Source organism: Balaenoptera acutorostrata, chromosome 6 (assembly GCF_949987535.1).
Source record: "Balaenoptera acutorostrata chromosome 6, mBalAcu1.1, whole genome shotgun sequence".
Classification (NCBI taxonomy): Eukaryota; Metazoa; Chordata; class Mammalia; order Artiodactyla; family Balaenopteridae; genus Balaenoptera; species Balaenoptera acutorostrata.
The window spans coordinates 89,607,329-89,629,610 of record NC_080069.1 but is presented as its reverse complement, the minus strand read 5'-3'; the positions used below and the strand labels follow the sequence as shown (position 1 = coordinate 89,629,610).

General features: G+C 35.5%; 1 protein-coding gene across 10 annotated transcripts in view; it reads right to left on the bottom strand.

The window, feature by feature from the left end:
• The window catches only part of ZCCHC7 (zinc finger CCHC-type containing 7), a 188,031-nt gene that overhangs the window by 134,692 nt on the left and 31,057 nt on the right, over positions 1-22,282 (bottom strand). The window contains exon 3 of one of the 10 annotated variants that reach the window (XM_057548832.1): positions 1,379-1,436. The exons of the other annotated variants lie outside the window; for them this stretch is intronic. Within the exon in view, the coding sequence (XP_057404815.1) occupies positions 1,423-1,436 (14 nt within the window). The 3' untranslated portion in view covers positions 1,379-1,422. The remainder of the gene's footprint in view (positions 1-1,378; positions 1,437-22,282) is intronic. 10 annotated transcript variants of the gene reach the window in all.

The window sequence follows — 22,282 nt, the reverse complement described above, 5'->3', positions numbered from 1 at the left end:
AAAAATATAGAGTTTTTATTTAAATTATATATAATGTGGCCAAGAACCCCTAATGTTACAATTGAAACAAGAGCTTCCAATATATCAATTCAGTAACTTTCATGCCAATATTTTTGTTTGCTTTATGACAAAGGACAACAAAAATGTTATCAAAACAATGCAAAATTATTCTTCTACAAAATATGCGACATGTTCAGAATACTCTACCAAAATAAATACAGCACTCAAAAAAAAATGACAGTATTTTTTGAGATTATGGAACTATAACAATTTCTAAAAATATTGTTTTTACTCTATGCTAAATATCACTGAATTGTACTGCTGTTTTACTAGTGTTAGAATTTTTTTACATCTATTTTTTAAAATAAATTTTACTTAGTAAAATTTTAGAGGATATTTATAGAAGTCTGAATTTAAAAATCTACTTTCTAATAAGCTCCTATAGGGAAGTTTTCATTAAAAAAAAGAGTGAGAAAGAGAGACAAACTAGCATTCCACAATTTCTTTTGCTATAATTTTTAACTACATATTTAAACCAATTAAATCCAGTTTGTTAGATTTGTAGAATATCAAATATACCGTGGGCCTAATATTTAATTCAAAGTCAATAAATATTTATTGAGTGGTCTGCTACATGCCTAACACTATGCTAAGCACTGAGAAAAAATAACCATTTTGGTTTTTTTTCCTATCTTTCTCCCTCCTTATCTGTTTGGCCTACACATTTAATCACTTGATGAAAGATGCCAGCAGGAGAGTACCACCTACCCTCATTTACTACACACTCGACTTAAAATTATACTCAGGGTCTCTAAACTCAGAATTCAAATAAATACTAACTATGAAAAAGAATTCACAAGAATCTGTTTTTCTGTAGGGCGCTCATCATTGAGGGGTAAAATTTTTCTCGTATGCATCATGAAGGAAGATCCTTTTTCCATGTTGTTGGCAAAACTGTCAATCATGTTGATGAGCAGCAAATAAATGAATGCCCAATGATGGGATTCTGTATTATCCTTAAAAAAGAAATCCATCAACTAAACATCAACAGGTAAATGTTTATACTCGACAGCCATCAATTTCAACTATCCATGCAAAGAGACAGGTGAGCTGGACTGGTAAACCTCGAAATTAGAGAAGTATTAATCGTCTGCTTCCAGCCAATATAAACAGATGTTATTTTTAAACAGGGAAAATCATCTCTTCCACTGAAATTTATTTGCAGCAGATAATGTTCTGTTACATTTTTAATCAAGCAGATGAAGTTACATTTAAATTGAAAACCTGCTTCACTCAACTAATCAGGCAAGTAAAATTCAGAGATGACTGAATGGCATTACACCGCACACTATTACGGCAGGTAAATTGGGAAATTTACCTGTCACACCACACAGCGTATTGTTCAGCCACTGCATCTGCAACTTAGAAGCAAAGCGCTAAGACAAAAAGGGAAAGGCATGTTAAACAGATTTATAAACCCATCATATTTTATGAAAACATTATTAAGGCTGTCAGCAAAATAAATAAATAAATAAATAAATGTTTTTAAAAAGAAAAAGGAAAAAATACACAGCACCTCTCAGGGAATCAATGAAGATTTACATGGGTATGCTTATCTGTTTCATGTAAATAGCATGCCTGGTTATTTTGAAAATCAAGATACATCCCAGGCTAAGGAAAAAAAGCAAACATTACATCACAGCAAAAGGCAAAGAAACAATGACAATCGTATTCTTGATATTATGTGGTCAAACATAAGAAAGGGAAATAAAACACTTTATCAAGAAGTAGATAAAACAAGCAACATTATGTTGCTCTGCAAAATGACTATGACTTCACTTATCAGTACAGATCATTAAATTCATATACAACAAAAACACATTTTTAAAAACTGTCAATTCACCCTACTTAAAAAAGCCCAGTCCATTTTAGTCACTTGTAGTTCCCTATACAACTGGAATGTTAACAACCAAAAGAAAAAAGAAAAAAACTAATGGCGATTTCAGTTGTTTGAAACCTAAAATTTTCTTTCACTGCTTAATATTTGTAAACTCATATACTTTTGCTACAACAGCTGAACTTATAACATTTATTGTGAATTATTCCAACATCACCAATACCAATACCATACCAATACCAAGTTACATACACCAATACCATACCAATACCAAGTTACATCTTTTATATCTTATTTATAATTTAGTTTCATCCTCATAACCTTTGAGATACAGTTGGCCCTCCTATCCACAGGAGATTGGTTCCAGGACCGCCAAAGGATGCCAAAATCCATGGATGCTCAAGCTCCTTACATAAAATGACACAGTACAGTCAGCCCTCTGTATCCGTGCATTCTGCTTCCACACATTCAACGAACAGCAGATTGGAGAGCTGACTATATAGAGGCTCTCGTTCCACCATTGTTCCTTTCTCTTTCCTTTCTTCTTTTTCTCTCTACTTTACTTTTTTCCTCTTTCCTCCTTCCTTCTTTCAGGTTTACCTTCCCTTCTTTCCTCCCTTCCTTTTCCCCTTTCTTCTTTTCTTTTGGGGAGGAGGGGAGGGGAGGGGAGGGGGGAGGAGCAGAAACAGTACATAACACTGGAATGTGCTCTAAATTATAAAGACATGATATTACTGTTCTACTCAATACAGTGTGAATGTACCCTGATTTTCCATTAGGAGTAATGGATTTGGACTGACATGTCCATGCCCTGCCATGGGGTTAATAAAGCTAGCTAGAAATCACCAGCATGGTATCTTAACTACCAAAGCATCACTTTCAATAAATTACTGGTAAGGGTTAGAACAGTTTAAGGTTTACAGAAAAACTGCAAAGACAGTACAGAGTTACTACATGCCCTCACCCAGTTTCCCTTTATTAGTAATATCCTACACATTAGTATGGTACACTTATAAGAATTAATGAAACAATATTGACTCCTTATTATTAACTAAGATCCATACCATTTTCAGAATTCTTTACTTTTTCCTTGTTTTTTTGTTCTAGGATCCCATCCAGGACAACATATTACGTTTAGTTGTCATGTCCCCTGAAGCTCCTCTTGGCTGTGACAGTTTCTCAGACTTTCGTTCTTTTTGATGACCATGTCAGCTTTGAGGAGTACAGATCAGGCATTTTGTAAAATGTCCCACAATTGGGATCTGTCTGTTTTTCTCATGGTTAGGCTGCAGTTATGGGTTTTGGGAGGAAGACCACAGAGATAAAGTAACATTCTCATCACGACCGTCTCAAGTGTAAATGCTATCAACGTGACTTATCATTGATGATGATAGTGTTGACTACCTGTCTTACCGTGCTTTGATTTAGCCATAGCCTTCACAAAAACTGCATTTTCATTTTTCTAAACTCCCTAATGATATACTGCTATTCTTCATTGTTGAAGGTGACCATTTTAATAGCTACTATCTTTGGGCGTGACTCACAGGAGAAAAAAAAAATTTTAAATCCAGCTATGCTTCTCATACTGCACAAAGATTAGTCTTTGAGTCACTATAGTGATTTTTCCAAGTCTGTGCATATATCTGACCTGACTCTGCTTTCAAAGTTGGTCCAAAACAGAGGTTCTCAACTTGAGCTAACCATCAGAATCAAACATGCAGGAGCTTTTTAAATGTTGTTGCCCAGGTCCCAATTTAATCAGAATTCCTGGGCATCAGTAGTTTTTTTTTAACTCTCCAGATTATCCTAATAGGGTGGAGAACCATTGGTCTCCACCTTAGCTCTACACAGGCCTTAGCTCTACATAGACTGTGGCAGTGCAAGCTATGTGTTTTTCCAGTTATAGCATTCATGGCTATGCTATACTGTTTGAGGTTTACATTTCTTATGTCTCTTCGGTTCTTCCTGTAAATGGCTTTGGCTTAAAAGAACTCTATAACTCAGGGACACTGCAATGTTTAAACAATACTAGATTAAACATAGTCAGAGGCAGAAGACAGTGACCGACTTTTAGAAGCACTGCTGATGAAAAATACACATATTCCAAGGTGAAGACTACGAAAGGATGAATACTAAACCACCAACATAAAAAGGTTTTATATTCCCCAAAACACAGCAATAGACTATTGTTCAAAACTTGGTGCTCATTTTTGCACCGAAGCAACAATCTATGGGGTGGCAGAGTTCTCAGGCTAACTTAATAAAAGTGTATTTAACCCTTAAGGCTAAAGAAATGTTCATCTGAAGAATGTGAAATTGCCACATTCAACCATTACATCAATTTCACATGATTCAACCTAATACTCTGTATTTTTAATAAAAGACAGAAAAATAGTGATTACAACAATAGTATTTAAACAAAACTAAGAAAATTATTTTTTTAATTTGTTTAATATTAAATACTAACACTTGGTGGAAAGGCTGGCCAGATCATATGGTCTGCAAGACAGACAATTCTGTTTACCCGTAATGAAAGGGACAAAACAGTTTTGTGGGAGATGAGGTCACAGGGAGAGATGAACTCCTAGGAGTGAGGCCAAACTAGCAGAGGCAGAAGGCGTAATTGGGAATCACAGAAAATGAAAGCTAGAGCTGTAGAACAAAAAAATGAACAAAAGTCCTGAGTTCAGAGATGCAATTTCAAGTCAGATAAGGTTTATACATATGTTTTTACATACTTAAGGAGAAAAGTAAGAACTTTAAAGAGTAGGGAAACATATATTCCCATGGTGGGATGATAAGAAAAACAGACTGCATCAGATGCCCTGACTATATCCAGTAAACCACAGAATCAGGTGTTCTTTTTTTTTAATTGAAATACAGTTGATGTACACCATGTAAGATACAGGTGCACAACATAGCAATTCACAACTTTCAAGGGTTATACTCCATTTACAGTCATTACAAAACACTTGCTACATTCCCTGTGGGCACAATACATCCCCCCACAGCCTATTTTAAGCATAGTTTATACTTCTTAACTCCCCACCCGCATACTGCCCCTGTCCCCTCCCCAGAATCAGGTATTCTTAAGACTGTTATATTAACTTTCACGAAAAGTTGTTTCGTAGGCAGTGAATACCCTGAGCCCTTCAATACTGTCATAAACAAGGATTAGATAGGGAAGAATACATTCTCTCCCTCCTTTTTTCATGAAGGGTACCATCAGCTGATAGGAGTGACATAAGAACCAAGCTAAATATGAATATCCTTTAACATATACTTGTTATAAACATTCTTTATTCAAGTGATCAATTATGAATCATTTCTCTATTTTCTATGCATTTATTTATTTATTATTACTTGAGGTGATAGTATTTTAGATTCTGCTTTTCTACTTAAGACAACCATTTTCCAATATTAACAACAAAAAAACCACTGCATAAACATTTCTGATGACCCATACAGTATTCCATGATATAGATGTATAGTCAATACTTAATTATTCCACTTTTACTGAATGCTTATGTTATTTTCTTTTTAAAAAAATAACAAACGCAAAAAAAAAAAAAAAAAAAAAAATAACAAACGCATCCTTTGTACTCATACAGTATTGGTGGGAATGTAAAATGGTTCGGTATGGGGAAGTTTGGCAGTTTCTTAAAAAATTAAACATACAACTACCATACAACCCAGCTACTGAATTCCTGAGCATTTATCCCAGAAAAATGAAAATTTATGTTCACACAAATCTGTACATGAATGTTCACAGCAGCTTTATTCATAATTACCCAAAACTGGAAACAAGTCAGCTTTCCTTCAACAGATGAATGGTTAAACAAACTGTGTGAATCCATATCATGGGATACAACTCAGCAATAAAGAGGAATGAACTAATAATACACATAACAAATTGGATGAATCTCCAGGGATTAGAAAAAGCCAATCCTAAAAGGTCACACACAGTATGATTCCATTCATATAACATTCTTAAAATTACAAAATTATAAAAATGGAGAACACATCAATGGTTGTCAGGGGTCAGAGACAGCTGGGGAAAGGGAGACTATAAAAGGCCAACATAATGAGGGATCCTTGTGGTGATGAAATTGTTCTGTATCTTCATTGTATCAATAACAGTATCCTGGTCGTGATATCTATCATATAGTTTTGCAAGATGCTACCATTGGGGGAAACTGGGTAAACGGTACACAGGGTCTTTCTGTACTATTTCTTAAAACTGCATGTGACTCTACAATTAAATCAAAATTAAAAGGTTTATAAAAACAAATCATTTGGGCTTCCCTGGTGGCGCAGCGGTTGAGAGTCTGCCTGCCGATGCAGGGGACACAGGTTCGAGCCCTGGTCCGGGAAGATCCCACATGCCGCAGAGCAACTAAGCCCGTGCGCCACAACTACTGAGCCTGCGCATCTGGAGCCGTGCTCTGCAATGAGAGGCCGCAACAATGAGAGGCCCGCGCACCGCGATGAAGAGTGGCCCCCGCTCACCACAACTGGAGAAAGCCCTCACACAGAAACGAAGACCCAACACAGCCAAAAATAAATAAATTAATTAATTAAAAAAAAAAAAAACACAAATCATTTATATATAAAGAATTTTTCTCTCTTTCAGATAATTTCCTTAGGTTGCTGCATCAAAAGAATCAATCACTCTTTAAGGCCTCATATTTTGCCAAATTATTTCCTAAAAAGTCATGCCTTTCAACATTTCTCCCAAGCATATTGTTCTACTGTTATGTGGTCTTCCAAAATGTAACTCAAGCTCCTCTCCTTTCCTCCCTGAGCTGCATCCTTAAGAAGGTGCCTCCCTCTCTGTCCCCACAGCATCCTATGCATACTGTGCTTAAACCAGAGTGCTTAGTAATCTGTTGCACAATTTTTTACCCAATGTGATTACAAATTCCTAGAGAGAACAGATGAAATCTTCTTTATCTGTGTACCTCCAGTTCCTTGCATATAAGAGTTAAATAAATGTTTACTGAACTAATGAATAAATAAACAAATACTATTAAAACATTCTCATGAATGTGTGTAACCACAGTTATGATTTTCCTGAGTGACTAAGGAATGATGATACCACTGACACATTTAGGACACTATAAGACCAGTTTAAAAAGAAAGACGAGTTGAGCTGAGTTTGTGATGACTCTAAGACACTCACATGGGGAAATCCCAAAGGAATGATTGGACGGTCATGACTGTAACTCAGACTTTGGAATCATCTGCAGATGGTACTTAAAAGACTGGGAATAGGAAGGGAAAAAAACAAATGAGTAAAAACAACAGGTACACAATCTCATTTACTATATGTGTTGCCTCTAATCTTCATTTTGTTCTTAAACTGACAATTTGATACAGAAGGCACATTAGAACTTTAAGAGGCATGAGGCCCATAAAACAACTATCACTTACCATTAAACAACTGAGTATACAAATGTCTTTTATTTAATGAATTTGGTAATCGACCAGGTCAACATCATCCACAAACAGAGTAAATGATAATTTATCAATATGATTTAAAAGGTATTAGGAATATATCTACCCCAAAATAATATTTTCTACCTGAAAAAACTCATTCCTGTGAATCAAATATAAATTAAACTGAAAAAGGCAACCTCTTAAACCATTATAAGCTAAAATTGTACATTGGAACTTATTAATGACTAGTCTGTAGAACTCAGGATCCTCTGGTTGAGGCACTGTAACATCAGCAGGAAAAGAAAGAGTTCCCAAAGAAGAGGTCTCTCAAGAAGATGCCAAATAGAGACTTCAATTAACCTGTATTAACAATTTTGTCTATTACTGAAATTCACACCACTTAAACGCAGCATTTACAAATATGCTAACAACACAGCAGCAACAGAAAATGTCTGAGCTGGCATTCTACCACATAATTCTCACCACTACCAACAATGTACCTCCACTCCATTTCTAACAAAGACTACATATGAAATATTTTAGCATACATCTCTTAAAAATAAGGACTAATTCCTAAATAACCATAGCAATAATACCAAATCTACTTTTAATATGATTAACTAGCATCAGATAATTTCTAAATTTTTTTCATCCTTGAGATTCTGTAATCTCAAAAATTCTTTTTCGGGGCTTCCCTGGTGGCGCAGTGGTTGAGAGTCTGCCTGCCGATGCAGGGGACACGGGTTCGAGCCCTGGTCTGGGAAGATCCCACATGCCGCGGAGCAACTAAGCCCGTGCGCCACAACTACTGAGCCTGCGCATCTGGAGCTGTGCTCCGCAAAGAGAGGCCGCGACAGTGAGAGGCCCGCGCACCGCGATGAAGAGTGGCCCCCGCTCGCCACAACTGGAGAAAGCCCTCACACAGAAACAAAGAACCAACACAGCCAAAAATAAATAAATTAATAAATAAATAAATTTTTTTTAAAAAAAAAATTCTTTTTCAATGAACAACTCACTCCATAAAAAAATATATGACACACTGGTTAACACTTATGTTCCTAAATTTCAGAATTAAGTATCCCTTCTTCCTCCCAAATATGTTTTTGTTTTTATTTTTGCTTGAGAAAAAAAAGTGGTAGGTACGTCAGCATAAATTTTTTTAAGGTTAATTTTTTTTTTTTTTAAGTTTAAAAACACCTCTATCAAAGACATTTATAAGACAACTGATGGGAAATACATGCTTGGCTCTTTGCAAAAGTGATTGGTCAGATTAAACTTCTCACTTCGGGCAAAAAGAAACCCTAACCAAACAGAACTGGCAAAGACATAGGCACACTTAATGTAATCTGAACTGGATAATTCAATTAAAAATTTTAAATTTGTAGCCTTTTTTATATAGCTAGTAAACACAAATTAATTCTTAATTTACCAATTGCTCAACATTACAAATTTACATACTGGGCTGACATAGAAACACCAAGGGAGAAACTGCTACCATTAATAAGCTCACTAAACTTGGCAAGAAAGGTGAAGTTAACAGGGCACCAAGAAGGCAGAACAAGACAAACTGACAGGATCATGGCCACAATGACTTCTGCTCCATACTCCATTGCCTCAAAATTTTTTCAAAAAGAACACAGCAATAATTAAAATTAATGAGAAATGGGATCCAGAGTTTAGAAATTTTCTTTATAGTTTACTTTGTATCTAAAGGAATGCTAGTACATACAAACAATAAAAACATATTCTTTGGAAACAATAACTCCAATTACAAAAGTCATTACACAATGATTTTAAAAAAGCAAATATATCTTAAAGAATTTCTGAAGACTTTTAATTACAAAACCAGCACTGCTGGATTACCAGGGGAATTAGAGTCCAGATCAAGCAACCATAGTGAAATTCCCACTGGAGCTCGATCTAGGTCAGAGGAGCTGGCAGACATCTGGCTGGCAAAACAGGTAAGAGTCTCACAAGTCTTCCAAGCATCTCTCAGGATGACAACTCACCCCTAGCAGATAGGTCCCTTAGTGAAATATTTGGTTCCATTCTCATAACAAAATATTTGTATGTTTTTAAAAAGAGCTCATGCCAGAGTAACAGAATTTTAGTCAACAAATAACTGCCTTCTTGACATCAATGGAATGGTTCTCTTGAGTTCATATCAAACCTCAAAATAAAAAAAAAGATAAGAAAGATTATATACTAGCAGAACCAGACATTTTAAAGCCTACTATAGGCAGGATCCTGACTATAACCTTTGTACTGTGTTTCCTGATGAACAGAGGAACTTACAGTTAGACTTTCCAGTTCATTTACCATTAAGACCAAGATTATTGCTTAACACAGCAACAACAGCAGGAACGTGTTAGGAAATCTTCCAACAGTTCAAAGAATTGCTGCATAAACTGCACAGGATTAGAATCATATCTCAGGATACAGGAAGGGTCCTGGCCCTTTAAAAGTTAATTAATCGGGGCTTCCCTGGTGGCGCAGTGGTTGAGAATCTGCCTGCTAATGCAGGGGACACGGGTTTGAGCCCTGGTCTGGGAAGATCCCACATGCTGCGGAGCAACTAGGCCCGTGAGCCACAACTACTGAGCCTGCGCGTCTGGAGCCTGTGCTCCGCAACAAGAGAGGCCACGATAGTGAGAGGCCCGCGCACCACAATGAAGAGTGGCCCCCACCTGCCACAACTAGAGAAAGCCCTCGCAAAGAAATGAAGACCCAACACAGCCAAAAATAAATAAATAAATTTTTTAAAAAATGTTAATTAATTTATTGAGTCCATAAATCCATACTGAGTACTTTGTTTATGTATTTCATTTTACCAGGCATTAGAGAGGACATACTGAATATGCCAGAATGTGCCAAAAATACAAGGAGGTCGCAAATATAAAGTGAATCCCCATTCTCCCGATAAGCAGATTTAGAACTAAGCTTTCTGGCATCCAAATATATAAACCATTAGGGATACAGATGAAATAGTCTAATGTGCTCTATAGCACAAAGTCAAACCTCAAGAAATTATTATACACAAATCAAGAGTGAGTACCTGGGCTTCCCTGGTGGCGCAGTGGTTAAGAATCCGCCTGCCAACGCAGGGGACACAGGTTCGTGCCCTGGTCCGGGAAGATCCCACATGCCGCGGAGAAACTAAGCCCGTGCGCCACAACTACTGAGCCTGTGCTCTAGAGCCCGTGAGCCACAACTACTGAAGCCCGTGCACCTAGAGCCCCTGCTCTGCAGCAAGAGAAGCCACGACAATGAGAAGTCCGCACACCGCAACGAAGAGTAGCCGCTGCTCGCCACAACTAGAGAAAACCCGCGCACAGCAATGAAGACCCAATGCAGCCAAAAAAAAATAAAAATAAATAAATTAATTAAAAAAAAAAAAAAAGAGTACCAAACTTTTGCCTCCAACTAAGATAAAGTAGTAGAGATCTGATTTGCCAGTCCACCTGAAACCATCAAAACAAATAAAAAAACAGACAAAATATATGAAACAATGATGTTTAAGACACTGGATGTCAGACAATAAAGGACAATAAAATCCCTGAGAGACAGGTAGGTAAACCCTACCACTGCTGTAGCTTATTGCCTTGAGAGGGTTTCCAGGCCACGGGACAGGGAGTGGGAACACAGGCAGACCCTGACAAACACCAAGAGTTTAAAAGAAAAAGCTGAGAACCCAGGAAGACCAAGGCAGGTTAGGTTCAAAGGATATAGTAACAAAGGGGAGAGAAACAATCACACAGATCTCCAGAGGGTCCCACTGAGTATTTAGCAGAGTTTTCAGCACGCGTGTAAGAAAACTCTCTGAGGCTGGGGAAAGAATCATACAAAAGGATGAGACAGACCAGTACCATGCACCCACATGCGGATGGGAACAGTGCCTGTTTCCACCAGTCAGGCTGCAAAATCTCATAATTCATGGGATGCTATGTAGAGCACCCAGAAGGGTCTTGCCTCAGTAGTGGGGCATAATTAGCCCTAGACTAAACACTCCCCTGTTCCCACCTAACAATCTTAAAAGACCCAAAAGGATCAAATAATTACACAGTAATTTAATTTCATCCCAGAAGAAAGGTCAAGAATATTTATAGAAATATAAAAGCAATCAGCACCAAACAAGTTAAAATTAGTGTCTGGCACCTAGTCAAAGATTGGAAGTCATGCAAAGAAGCAGGAAAATATGACTCATAGTGAAGAGAAAAATCAATCTACTGAAACCAACTCAAACTTAACACAAATGTTAAAATTAGGAGACAAAAACATTAAAACACTTGTAATAACTGTATTCCTCATGTACAAAAATTAAGTACAGACATGGACAATATTTTTAAAAGATCCAAATCAAACTTCTACAGATGAAAGCTACAGTGTCTCAGATTAAAAACACACTGGAAGCAATCAGTGGCAGATTAGCTATTGCAGAAGAAAAGATTAGTGAATTTGAAAACAAAGCAGTAAGAACTATCTAAAATAAAACACACAGAGGAAAAAAGAATTAAAAATGATGAAAATAGCAGCAGTGAGCTATGAGATAATTTCAAGTAAGCTAATACACATGTAACTGGAGTACCCAAAGTGGGGAGACAGAAAAAAAAAAAAAAAAACTGAATTAATTGCTGAAATTTTCCCAACTTTGACCTAAAAAGAAATGGCATTCTTTTTGAGACTATTTACCAGGAGAGACCATATTCCAGGCTATAAAACAAGTTTCAATAAACTTAAAAGGATTCAAGTCACACAAAGTATGTTATCTGAACACCATGAACTAGTCTCTGGAGAATCCCAAAATATGTTTTGGATATGTTGCTCTCTTGAATGGTGATGGCTTCCTGTGTGTATACATATAACAAAATTTATCAAATTGTATATTTTAAATGTTTGCAGTATGTCAATTTTATACCTTAACAAAGTTTTGGTTTTTTCCTTTTAAACAAAAGTATCACTTTGCTAATAGTCATCTATATGACACTTCATTCATAGGTGTTTATTAGGAGCTATTTTCTTGAAACATCTCCACAACCTTCCAAAGTATCAAATTGTGCTCATTCATAGCATACTAATGTGAAGGAGGAGATTCTTGGCTCTCCTGCCAAAAATTCAATGTCTACCTGCCATAGCAAAAGAAATGTTGTCTGCCATGACAAGATCTTGAAGGATCACACGAAGAAGTGTTAGCTCTTAAGAGGCATTTGAGCATGGTCTACCAGCTAACGGAGTTCTGTAGCTATCATGATTTGACCTCAAAATACTCTGTATATTGTAGCTGCAATGCAGAGAAGAGGACCAAACTGAATACAGATTGACATGTCACTTATCTCTTCTGAGCCTGAGATTTTTCATCTAGAAAATGAGAGCACTGGCCTTGAAGCAGTGATTTCCAATCAATCTGTGCCAGCCTAATACTGAGGGACTTGTTAAAATACAGAATACTGGGTCTCACCCACATAGCTTCTAATTCAGTAGGTCTGGGGTAGAACCTGGAGACATATTCTTAAATCCTGGCATAAAACAAGATTTGGGAAATTCTTGCCTTTTAGGTCCTTCCAGATGCAACATTCTTTAAGCAGTATTTCCAAAGACTGCAATGAGAGTGGAGTGTCTGGCAGCCGTAAGGGTCAAAGCAAGGTATAACAGTGGCACTCTGAACAAGGTACACAACAGAAGGCCCTCATGTTTAATGTTTAAGGGAATTGCTTTAAATTCTACTAATTTGGGAGAAATAAGTTTAAATTTTTTGAGGATTAGTGTCAAGCCTGATCCATCTTATAAATAGGTTATTTCTAATTAATCACTGCATTCTTTATCTTTACTTCTTTTCAGACTTACCAGAGACCCCTAAGGAATGATCAGTTATTCCAAAGCAATTCTTTCCCCCTTATTCTTGGGATATTTTAGAGCAGAGTAGAGATCAGAAACTCTACAGAACCAAAGACATTGTCCCACCTGCTTGTAGCTTCAAGATGGAATAGCAACAGTTATAAGAACAGAAAGGCAAAGATTTCTGTAAGATCTTCAGAGCTTGAGAGTGAAAAGTTAAAACAATTTCCCCCAAATCTCATAAAATTATAGAGATACAATACTAATGTCAGCTATAAAAGTTGACCAAACTCCACCCTAACAAAATCAAAAGGTTCTCATATTGTCACCTCATCTCTGCTTCTACTGCTTTGAGTACAAAAATAACATCATTTTTTGGAAATACTGAAGTTCAAATGAAACTATCATTTCTCCCTCTACCAAACTGGTTTCTTATATTACTTGATATAACAGGTTAATAGATGATTCAAAAATTTTAAGTAATAACCATCTGTTAGGTAACCACATATTTTAATATTTTCTTAAATATTCTAAAGGTAGATTAAACTATTTTCATAGTCAATAGCATCAAGTTATTGTAGCTGAATCCTGAATTTACTCTTTATCCTAAAATTTTATTAAAATTCTAATAAAGTTGGCAACGTTAAATGTCAAAAAAAAAAAAAAATTCTACACCTCTGTACATAACTACAACTGAAAATCTGTTTTAGAAAGGATTATATGAATCAGACAGAAATAGAAAAATATATCTGTTAAAGTTGTATGAATAAATGTGAATAGCATGCAAATCAACTTTTATCTCTAAACTTTCTTTCTGTTTATGCCCCAAACAGACAAGCCAATGATTTAATACCTTGGGTATGTTTTGTGCCACTAGGCAAAGTAACCTAATTCTCTTAATTCTTGGAATTGGCTGCTGTTCCAAGACTAGGAGGATTGCATTGAAAGTAGCTGTGGCATACTATAATACAATTAATATGCTGCAGAAAGAAAAATAAGCTTAATTTTATTTGGCAAACTAATATATTTTGTTGCCACCTGCAAACCCCGCTGTAAACAACTGTAAGTTGCCCCATATTCCTTGATCTTTCACACATTCTATAAAAATCATTCTTCTAATGATAGATTCTAAGGAGAATTATGAGAAGCCTATCAATTTTATAATTTATCTTTCTAATAAACAACTCATTAGTCAATCCACTCCAGAAAAACATTTGTTTCCATATTAGTTAAAATATATGCATTTATTATGCCCATTACTATAAAATTCATGATAAAATATACAAGTCTCAAGGGAGAAACGTCATATAAAGAACTCTCAAACCTGTTAGACAAACTTACTGTCTTCTATATTCCCTCTAGACTCTAATACTTCTACATCCTATTTTCCTTGACCACCACCACTCATAATCAAAATCTTTTTTTGGTATTTGCTTCTCCCCTTTTGCATCACTCATCAAATTTGTCCTGCCTATGTGTTCTTGTTCAACGTGAGGCTAAGTGCTTAAAACCAAACAACTTCTTCGGGAATCTAGCACCACTAAACATTTGGGACATAGAAAGGGGGAAATAGCATATATTTATTTACTCCTTGGAGCATTTTAATTAAGTTTCTGTCCAGGGACATTGTTTAGACTCAAAATGTTACAATAAATGCTCTCTTAACAAATCTTAATCCACTAACTAAAGTAAAATGCTCTCAATTTGTTTTGTAAAGTATATTGATGCAACGGAATACTAGCTCATGAGTAGCAGTCCACTCATAAGTTAACCCCCTCACTTCGGCTTTAACCAGTTGAAGTATATACTGTATACATTGCAAAGCTAATTTTGCCAGTTGCACTTCTCACTGTGATATTTAATGTAAATAAGTGCTAAGTAAACCAGTGAAATGATTAAAAAAGAAAACACTGTGGTTTAAATGAGCTGCTCAAAGTTAATGTCAAATTAGATGTAGGCAAGCCAACAAAAAAGACTAACACTCAGGGGCGGCGGTGCAGGTGGGGGGAGGCGCGCGGATTCTGCATTCATGTTGTTCCAAAACATTGGCTTATGAAAGAAATACGATGAAAATCTTTAACCAGCAGAGTGATAGTGATACTCAGAAAAAAAGGTCGTGACCTTCTACCAAAGGACTGGCAAATGAGTGTACATCAATTTAAAACACGTTTTAAGTTAAGATGGTATGTTTAATGTTCATACATATCATTTTTCATGATTCTTCATTTTAATCAGACGACTACGGATCCTGATAGCACCAGACAAAAAGGGCTTTCTACTCTAATCAAGAAAGAAGTGTCGGGCTTCCCTGGTGGCGCAGTGGTTGAGAATCTGCCTGCCAACGCAGGGGACACGGGTTCGAGCCCCGGTCTGGGAAGATCCCATATGCCGCAGAGCAACTAGGCCCGAGAGCCACAATTACTGAGCCTGCGTGTCTGGAGCCTGTGCTCCGCAACAAGAGAGGCCGCGATAATGAGAGGCCCACGCACCGCGATGAAGAGTGGCCCCCACTTGCTGCAACTAGAGAAAGCCCTCGCACAGAAACGAAGACCCAACACACCCATAAATAATAAATAAATAAATTTTTTAAAAAAAGTAGAGGAATTAAAAAAAAAAAGAAAGAAGTGTCCATATTTTCTTAGTGAATACAAATATCACATTCAATTTCCAGTAACACAACCCTCAAAAGAGATCTACTAAGTATATAAAATATTAAGGAAACTGAACAGACTCCATAAAAAAGCACTGTAAGTTATGAGAAAAATCTCAAGCTTCTAGCCCTAAAGGAAAATGTGTGCATGTATATATATACACACATACATATTAAGGTCTGTTGTTGATGAGAATGTTATTTTTTTTTCTGGGAATATAAATGTAGAATACGTTACTACTCTAATTTTTATGTTAAGAAAAAGGAAAAGCCCATCTAATATATAAATAATAAGTATATTTATCTATTCTAGTTCAATAATGAAAGAAAAGAAAACAAAAATGAGAAAAGGTGGGGGGAATCAGAGGATCTACTACAGGCACAAGTAAGCCAGGTCAAAAGCCAAACAGAAATATACAACCAGAAAGAAAAAGAAGGGTAGGGGGAAAAAAGGAGAAGGACACAGAAGAACATAAATAATGTACACAGGAATAGACATACATATAGGCACTTTCATAAAATAGAACTACATCATGAGATTCTATTTAGGATAGAGCCAACAAACAGTCGTCCATATTATATATATGTGCAACTACAGATGTAACAGAAACATTAACTCTGCATTTAGCCAAAGGTTTACCAAGCCTGACTTCCATGGAGAAATGATAGGCAATGAAAAAGAAATAATTACAAAGAAGCTGATTCTCTAAAAATGGTCAGCCCTCAGTCTCTACAAATCAATTCACCAATTCACAGTGATGAAGAAGAGTAATACTATATGTCACCTATCTATTTATCTAGATATATTTAAATATTTTTTAAAAGAACTGTATTGATTTGATTCTCCCTATCTTATATATCCTCCTCTCCCTATCTCCAGAAAGACTACACATTCTCTTTCAAGACCTAGTTTAATACTTACCTCCCTCATGAAGTTTTCTTGGTTTCCTGTCAACAAGAGATAAATTCCCTCTCTTCCCTGAACACAAAGAATTTTATATCATTCTTAGTTATTATCATATTCAAATTATCATTGAATTCAAACATCCTGTATTTGAGTATTTGTCCTATATGCTTATACTAGACGACTGGATCTCAAACTTTTTGGTCTCAAGACCCTTTCATACTCTTAAAAATTACTGAGGACTCCAAAAACCTTTTTTAATGTGGGTTATTTACCAATATTTACCACGTAAGAAACTAAAGCTGAGTAATTTTGAAAACAAGTTTTAATTCATTTAACATAATAAATTCATTATATGTTAATATAAATAACATTCTTATGAAAAAATAACTTTATTTTCCAAAAATAATTTTAGTAGTAGGAGTGGCTGTGTTTTACAAAACTCTTTAATGACTTCCCTAATAAAAAGCAGCTGGATTCTCATACCTGCTTCTGCATTCAATCTGTTGTGGTATGTTATTCTGGTTGAAATATTACAAAGAAAATCAGGTTTGATAGATATGTAGTTAAAAAAGGGAGTATTCTAATAGCCTATTCAAATAATTGTGACTATCCTTCTTTGATACTCTAACAAAACTTAGTTGCAATGCAGAAGATAAAACTATATCAATGAACTTTCACGTACTGTGTTAACGTTAAAATTCATTGGTCTATCCTGTACCTTGAAAGGATCTTTCACCTCACAAACAATTTTGTAACATCATGTATGGGTCACATGGGAAATACTGTTCACTGAGTTATGAAGATTTTCGAAATGTTGACATATTTCATTATATAATAATCAAAAAAAAATCACACTTGTTAATGTCACAACTGATCTCATCAGAAAAGTCTTTAAGAACTGGAAAGCTCTGTGAAACTCACCATGATAGATATGTCTCCCAAAATCCTAATTTTTGCTAGAAAGTTCAAATTTTTATCATTGGCAACAAATGTTGGCAGTTATTTTCCTTGATGTGGCATGCTTACGTGGTTCATTTTCAAGAAAATGTCTGTAAAATACCCAATTCTGAATAGTGGTACCTTGTCGATTGTTCTTTGAAGTAAAAATGTTCCATGCAAAACGAGGCTAGTTCAGCTCACAAGACTGAACAAGTGCTTTTCCTTCAGTCAACAATCACACTTCAGGATACAACACAAGTGCTTTATGTGTACTCATTTCATCACACAGAATAATGGGGAAAAGTGATAAGGGTAGAGATTTAATAAAACTTAATAATTTTTTCTGCTTTATCAAGGACATTAAGCAAAACCAGTTTTGGGTTTTTTTGTTTTTAAACTGAGTTTGTGGTGATGAAGAATATAATGACTACTGGTACAGCCAAAGCTCTGATTCATGGTGAGGCAGCAGCAGTTTTACCCACTGTTGCTTGTGCACTATCAGAGCAAATATCAACACAATGAAAAAGGAAAATAGTATCTTATTATGATGGAAATAATAGTTTTAATCTTGCAGGAACCACAAGGGTCCAACAGCCCACATTTTGAGAAACACTGTGCTAGATTACAAACTTCTTAGGCCAGGAAATCCATTAACTTTTCACAATGCCTTGCTACAATAAGGCTGTTGATGAGGAAGGGAGGAAGGAAGGAAGGAAGGAAGGGAGGGAGGGAGAGGAAGGGGAGGGAGGAGTACATGTATTAATGAAAGAACATTGGTAATATGGGTAAATAAATATCAGCTAATTTGGAGGCTGAAGAAAGTGATAGTATTACCATTTTAACAAATGCAGAGAAAAAAAATGGCAATGAAGCCATATCTATTTAAACATTCCCATTAAAACTCCTTAGGCCAGGAAATCCATTTACTAAAAAGTTCATAAACTTCCAGTTACCAGAGTAACAACGCTTGGCTTATAGTACAACTATGGCCATCTTTTTAACAATGACCCATTTTATAAGGAATTTAATAGCTTAAGCAAAAGTCGAAAATGTTCATACAAGGTATTTTTAACCTCTTTTATGGTCATTTGGATTGTCCATTCCATGAAAAAGAATTTCAAATAATTTTTACTCCATTTAGAGAATCCATTCAACAAACATTTACTAAAGACCTGCCATATACAAGGCATTCTACCGTATGCTTTACAGTATATAAGAAGGGATAAAATGTGGTCTCTCCCTTCGGAACTAACACACAGCTCAGAAGAGAAGTTCAAGAAAAGCTAAAATAGCTTTTTTATAGCCAAAATATAATGAACCACCACAGCTATTAAAAAAAGAAATTAGATATCTAATGTTAATGTATGCATTTGGAGAAAATTCATGAAAATGGCTTAAATCAAAAGAAGAAAATTTAATTCAAGTAAATATTCAGAAAAATGTAGCTTTACTAAGGAGGGAAAGATGGAATGGGAAAAGAAACAAGAAAAGCAAATCATAGCTTAAAGCAAAGAAATCCATCAAGAGATATGAGGATGAAGCCTACCTGATCCCAGTGTTTAGCTACATAAGAATTTTAGCATTATATCCCACCAAAATAAAACAAAAACAAAATAATAGCTAATACACACAAACTAACATGTCCAAACTGCCAATAAAGAGAGTCTTTATAGCAAAGCTGGGGTCACTTTGGATGGATGGTAGACCAGATGGTGATATTTTTGACAGGTCAAGAACTCTAGTCTTATTCAACTTTGCAGGCACCTCTAGTGTTTAACAAAGAAAGCAGTTGATAAATATTTGTGAACTGATGGGGCATCTACACTGTATGACAGACAGTGCCAAAACAAAATATTCTTTGTACTCACATCCTTAACCAATTACCAGTTGGTAAGATATTTGGAAGAACATAAAGAAGAGAACAAAGACAGTATATTTTAGGTAAGTAGGTAGATAGGAATCTGAAATCTGGTTAAATTTAATGGACTGCTCTCTGAGAATGAGGACTTTAAAAAATTAAGGCACTCTTTAATATCCAACTTCTCAGTACACCAATGGCTAGTTTACAAGAATTGAATGTTCTTAATTGATAGCATGAGATAGCTAATCACTGAACTTGAATTTATAATAGTATTCACACACAAAAAAATATTTTAAAAGGAGAATTAGAATTCAAAACCATTTAGTGTCCAGTCTTATATTTAGGTCTCTAATCCATTTTGAGTTTATTTTTGTGTATGGTGTTAGGGAGTGTTCTAATTTCATTCTTTTACATGTAGCTGTCCAGTTTTCCTAGCACCACTTATTGAAAAGGCTGTCTTTTCTCCACTGTATATCCTTGCCTCCTTTGTCATAGATTAGTTGACCATAGGGGTGTGGGTTTATCTCTGGGCTTTCTATCCTGTTCCATTGATCTATATTTCTGTTTTTGTGCCAGTACCATATCGCCTTGATTACTGTAGCTTTGTAGTACAGTCTGAAGTCAGGGAATCTGATTCCTCCAGCTCCATTTTTTTCCCTCAAGACTGCTTTGGACATATAGCTGATTCACTTTTTTATAAAGCAAAAACTAACATACCATTGTAAAGCAATTATACTCCAATAAAGATGTTTAAAAAAAAAAAAAAAAAGACTGCTTTGGCTATTCGGGGTCTTTTGTGTCTCCATACAAATTTTAAGATTTTTTGTTCTAGTTCTGTAAAAAATGCTACTGGTAATTTGATAGGGATTGCACTGAATCTGTAGATTGCTTTGGGTAGTATAGTCATTTTCACAATATTGATTCTTCCTGTCCAAGAACATGGTATATCTCTCCATCTGTTTGTGTCATCTTTGATTTCTTTCATCAGTGTCTTATAGTTTTCTGAGTACAGGTCTTTTACCTCCTTAGGTAGGTTTATTCCTAGGTATTTTATTCTTTTTGTTGCAATGGTGAATGGCATTATTTCCTTAACTTCTGTTTCTGATCTTTCGTTGCTAGTGTATGGGAATGCAAGAGATTTCTGTGCATTAGTTTTGTATCCTGCAACTTTACCAAATTCACTATAAAACTCTTAGAGGAAAACATAGGAAGAACACTCTTTGACATAAATCACAGCAAGATCTTTTTTGATCCACCTCCTAGAGTAATGGAAATAAAAACAAAAATAAACAAATGGGACCTAATGAAACTTAAAAGCTTTTGCAAAGCAAGGGAAACTACAAACAAGACAAAAAGACAACCCTCAGAATGGGAGAAAATATTTGCAAATGAATCAATGGACAAAGGCTTAATCTCCAAAATTATAAACAGCTCATGCAGCTCAATATTAAAAAAACAAACAACCCAATCCAAAAATGGGCAGAAGACCTAAATAGACATTTCTCCAAAGAAGACATACAGATGGCCAAGAAGCACCTGAAAAGCTGCTCAACATCACTAATTATTAGAGAAATGCAAATCAAAACTACAATAAGGTATCACCTCACACCAGTTAGAATGGGTATCATCAGAAAATCTACAAACAACAAATGCTAAAGAGGGTGTGGAGAAAAGGGAACCCTCTTGCACTGGTGGTGGGAATGTAAATTGATACAGCCACTATGGAGAACAGTATGGAGATTCCTTAAAAAACTAAAAACAGAATTACCGTATGACCCAGCAATCCCACTACTGGGCATATACCCAGAGAAAACAATAATTCAAAAAGACACATGCACCCCAATGTTCACTGCAGCACTATTTACAATAGCCAGATCATGGAAGCAACCTAAATGCCCACTGACAGACGACTGGATAAAGAAGATGTGGTATATATACACAATGGAATATTACTCAGCCATAAAAAGGAACGAACTTGGGTCATTTGTAGAGATGTGGATGGATCTAGAGACTGTCATACAGAGTGAAGTAAGCCAGAAAGAGAAAAACAAATACCTTATATTAATGCATATATGTGGAACCTAGAAAAATGGTACAGATGAACCGGTTTGCAGGACAGAAATAGAGACACGGATGTAGAGAACAAACGTATGGACACCAAGGGAGGGAAGTGGAGTGGGGGGCAGTGGTGGTGGTGGGATGAATTGGGAGATTGGGACTGACATATATACATTAATATGTATAAAACAGATAACTAATTAGAACCTGCTGTATAAAAAAATTAATAAAATAAAATTCAAAAAAAAGAATTCAAAACCATTTACTAAAATACATTCAATAATAAAGCATTACTATTAAAAGCAATAAAACTATAAAAGCATTGCTATTACATACTAATAAAATCAATTTGGTTGACTTAGTTATTGCTAAGCGAACTATAGCAATGTCATCTTAACAGCCATCTTTTATAATCTTCCGATACCCAGTGTAGCTAGAACACTCAGAAATGTGGATCCACAGAATATTAAATATCCTGATTACATCTTAAAATTACATAAATTTCATTTTTTTCCGAAGGCCAAACAATGTACACTAATTTTTTAGATTATAAATTCTCTACACTTCAATAAAATCTGAATAAGTTAAATAAAACACAAAACTTATTAAGATTATTTTACAAAGTGCTATAATCATTCATCTTAACTTTTTAAACAACAAACTGAGATTAATAATCTCAAGTTAACTGTTACATACCAT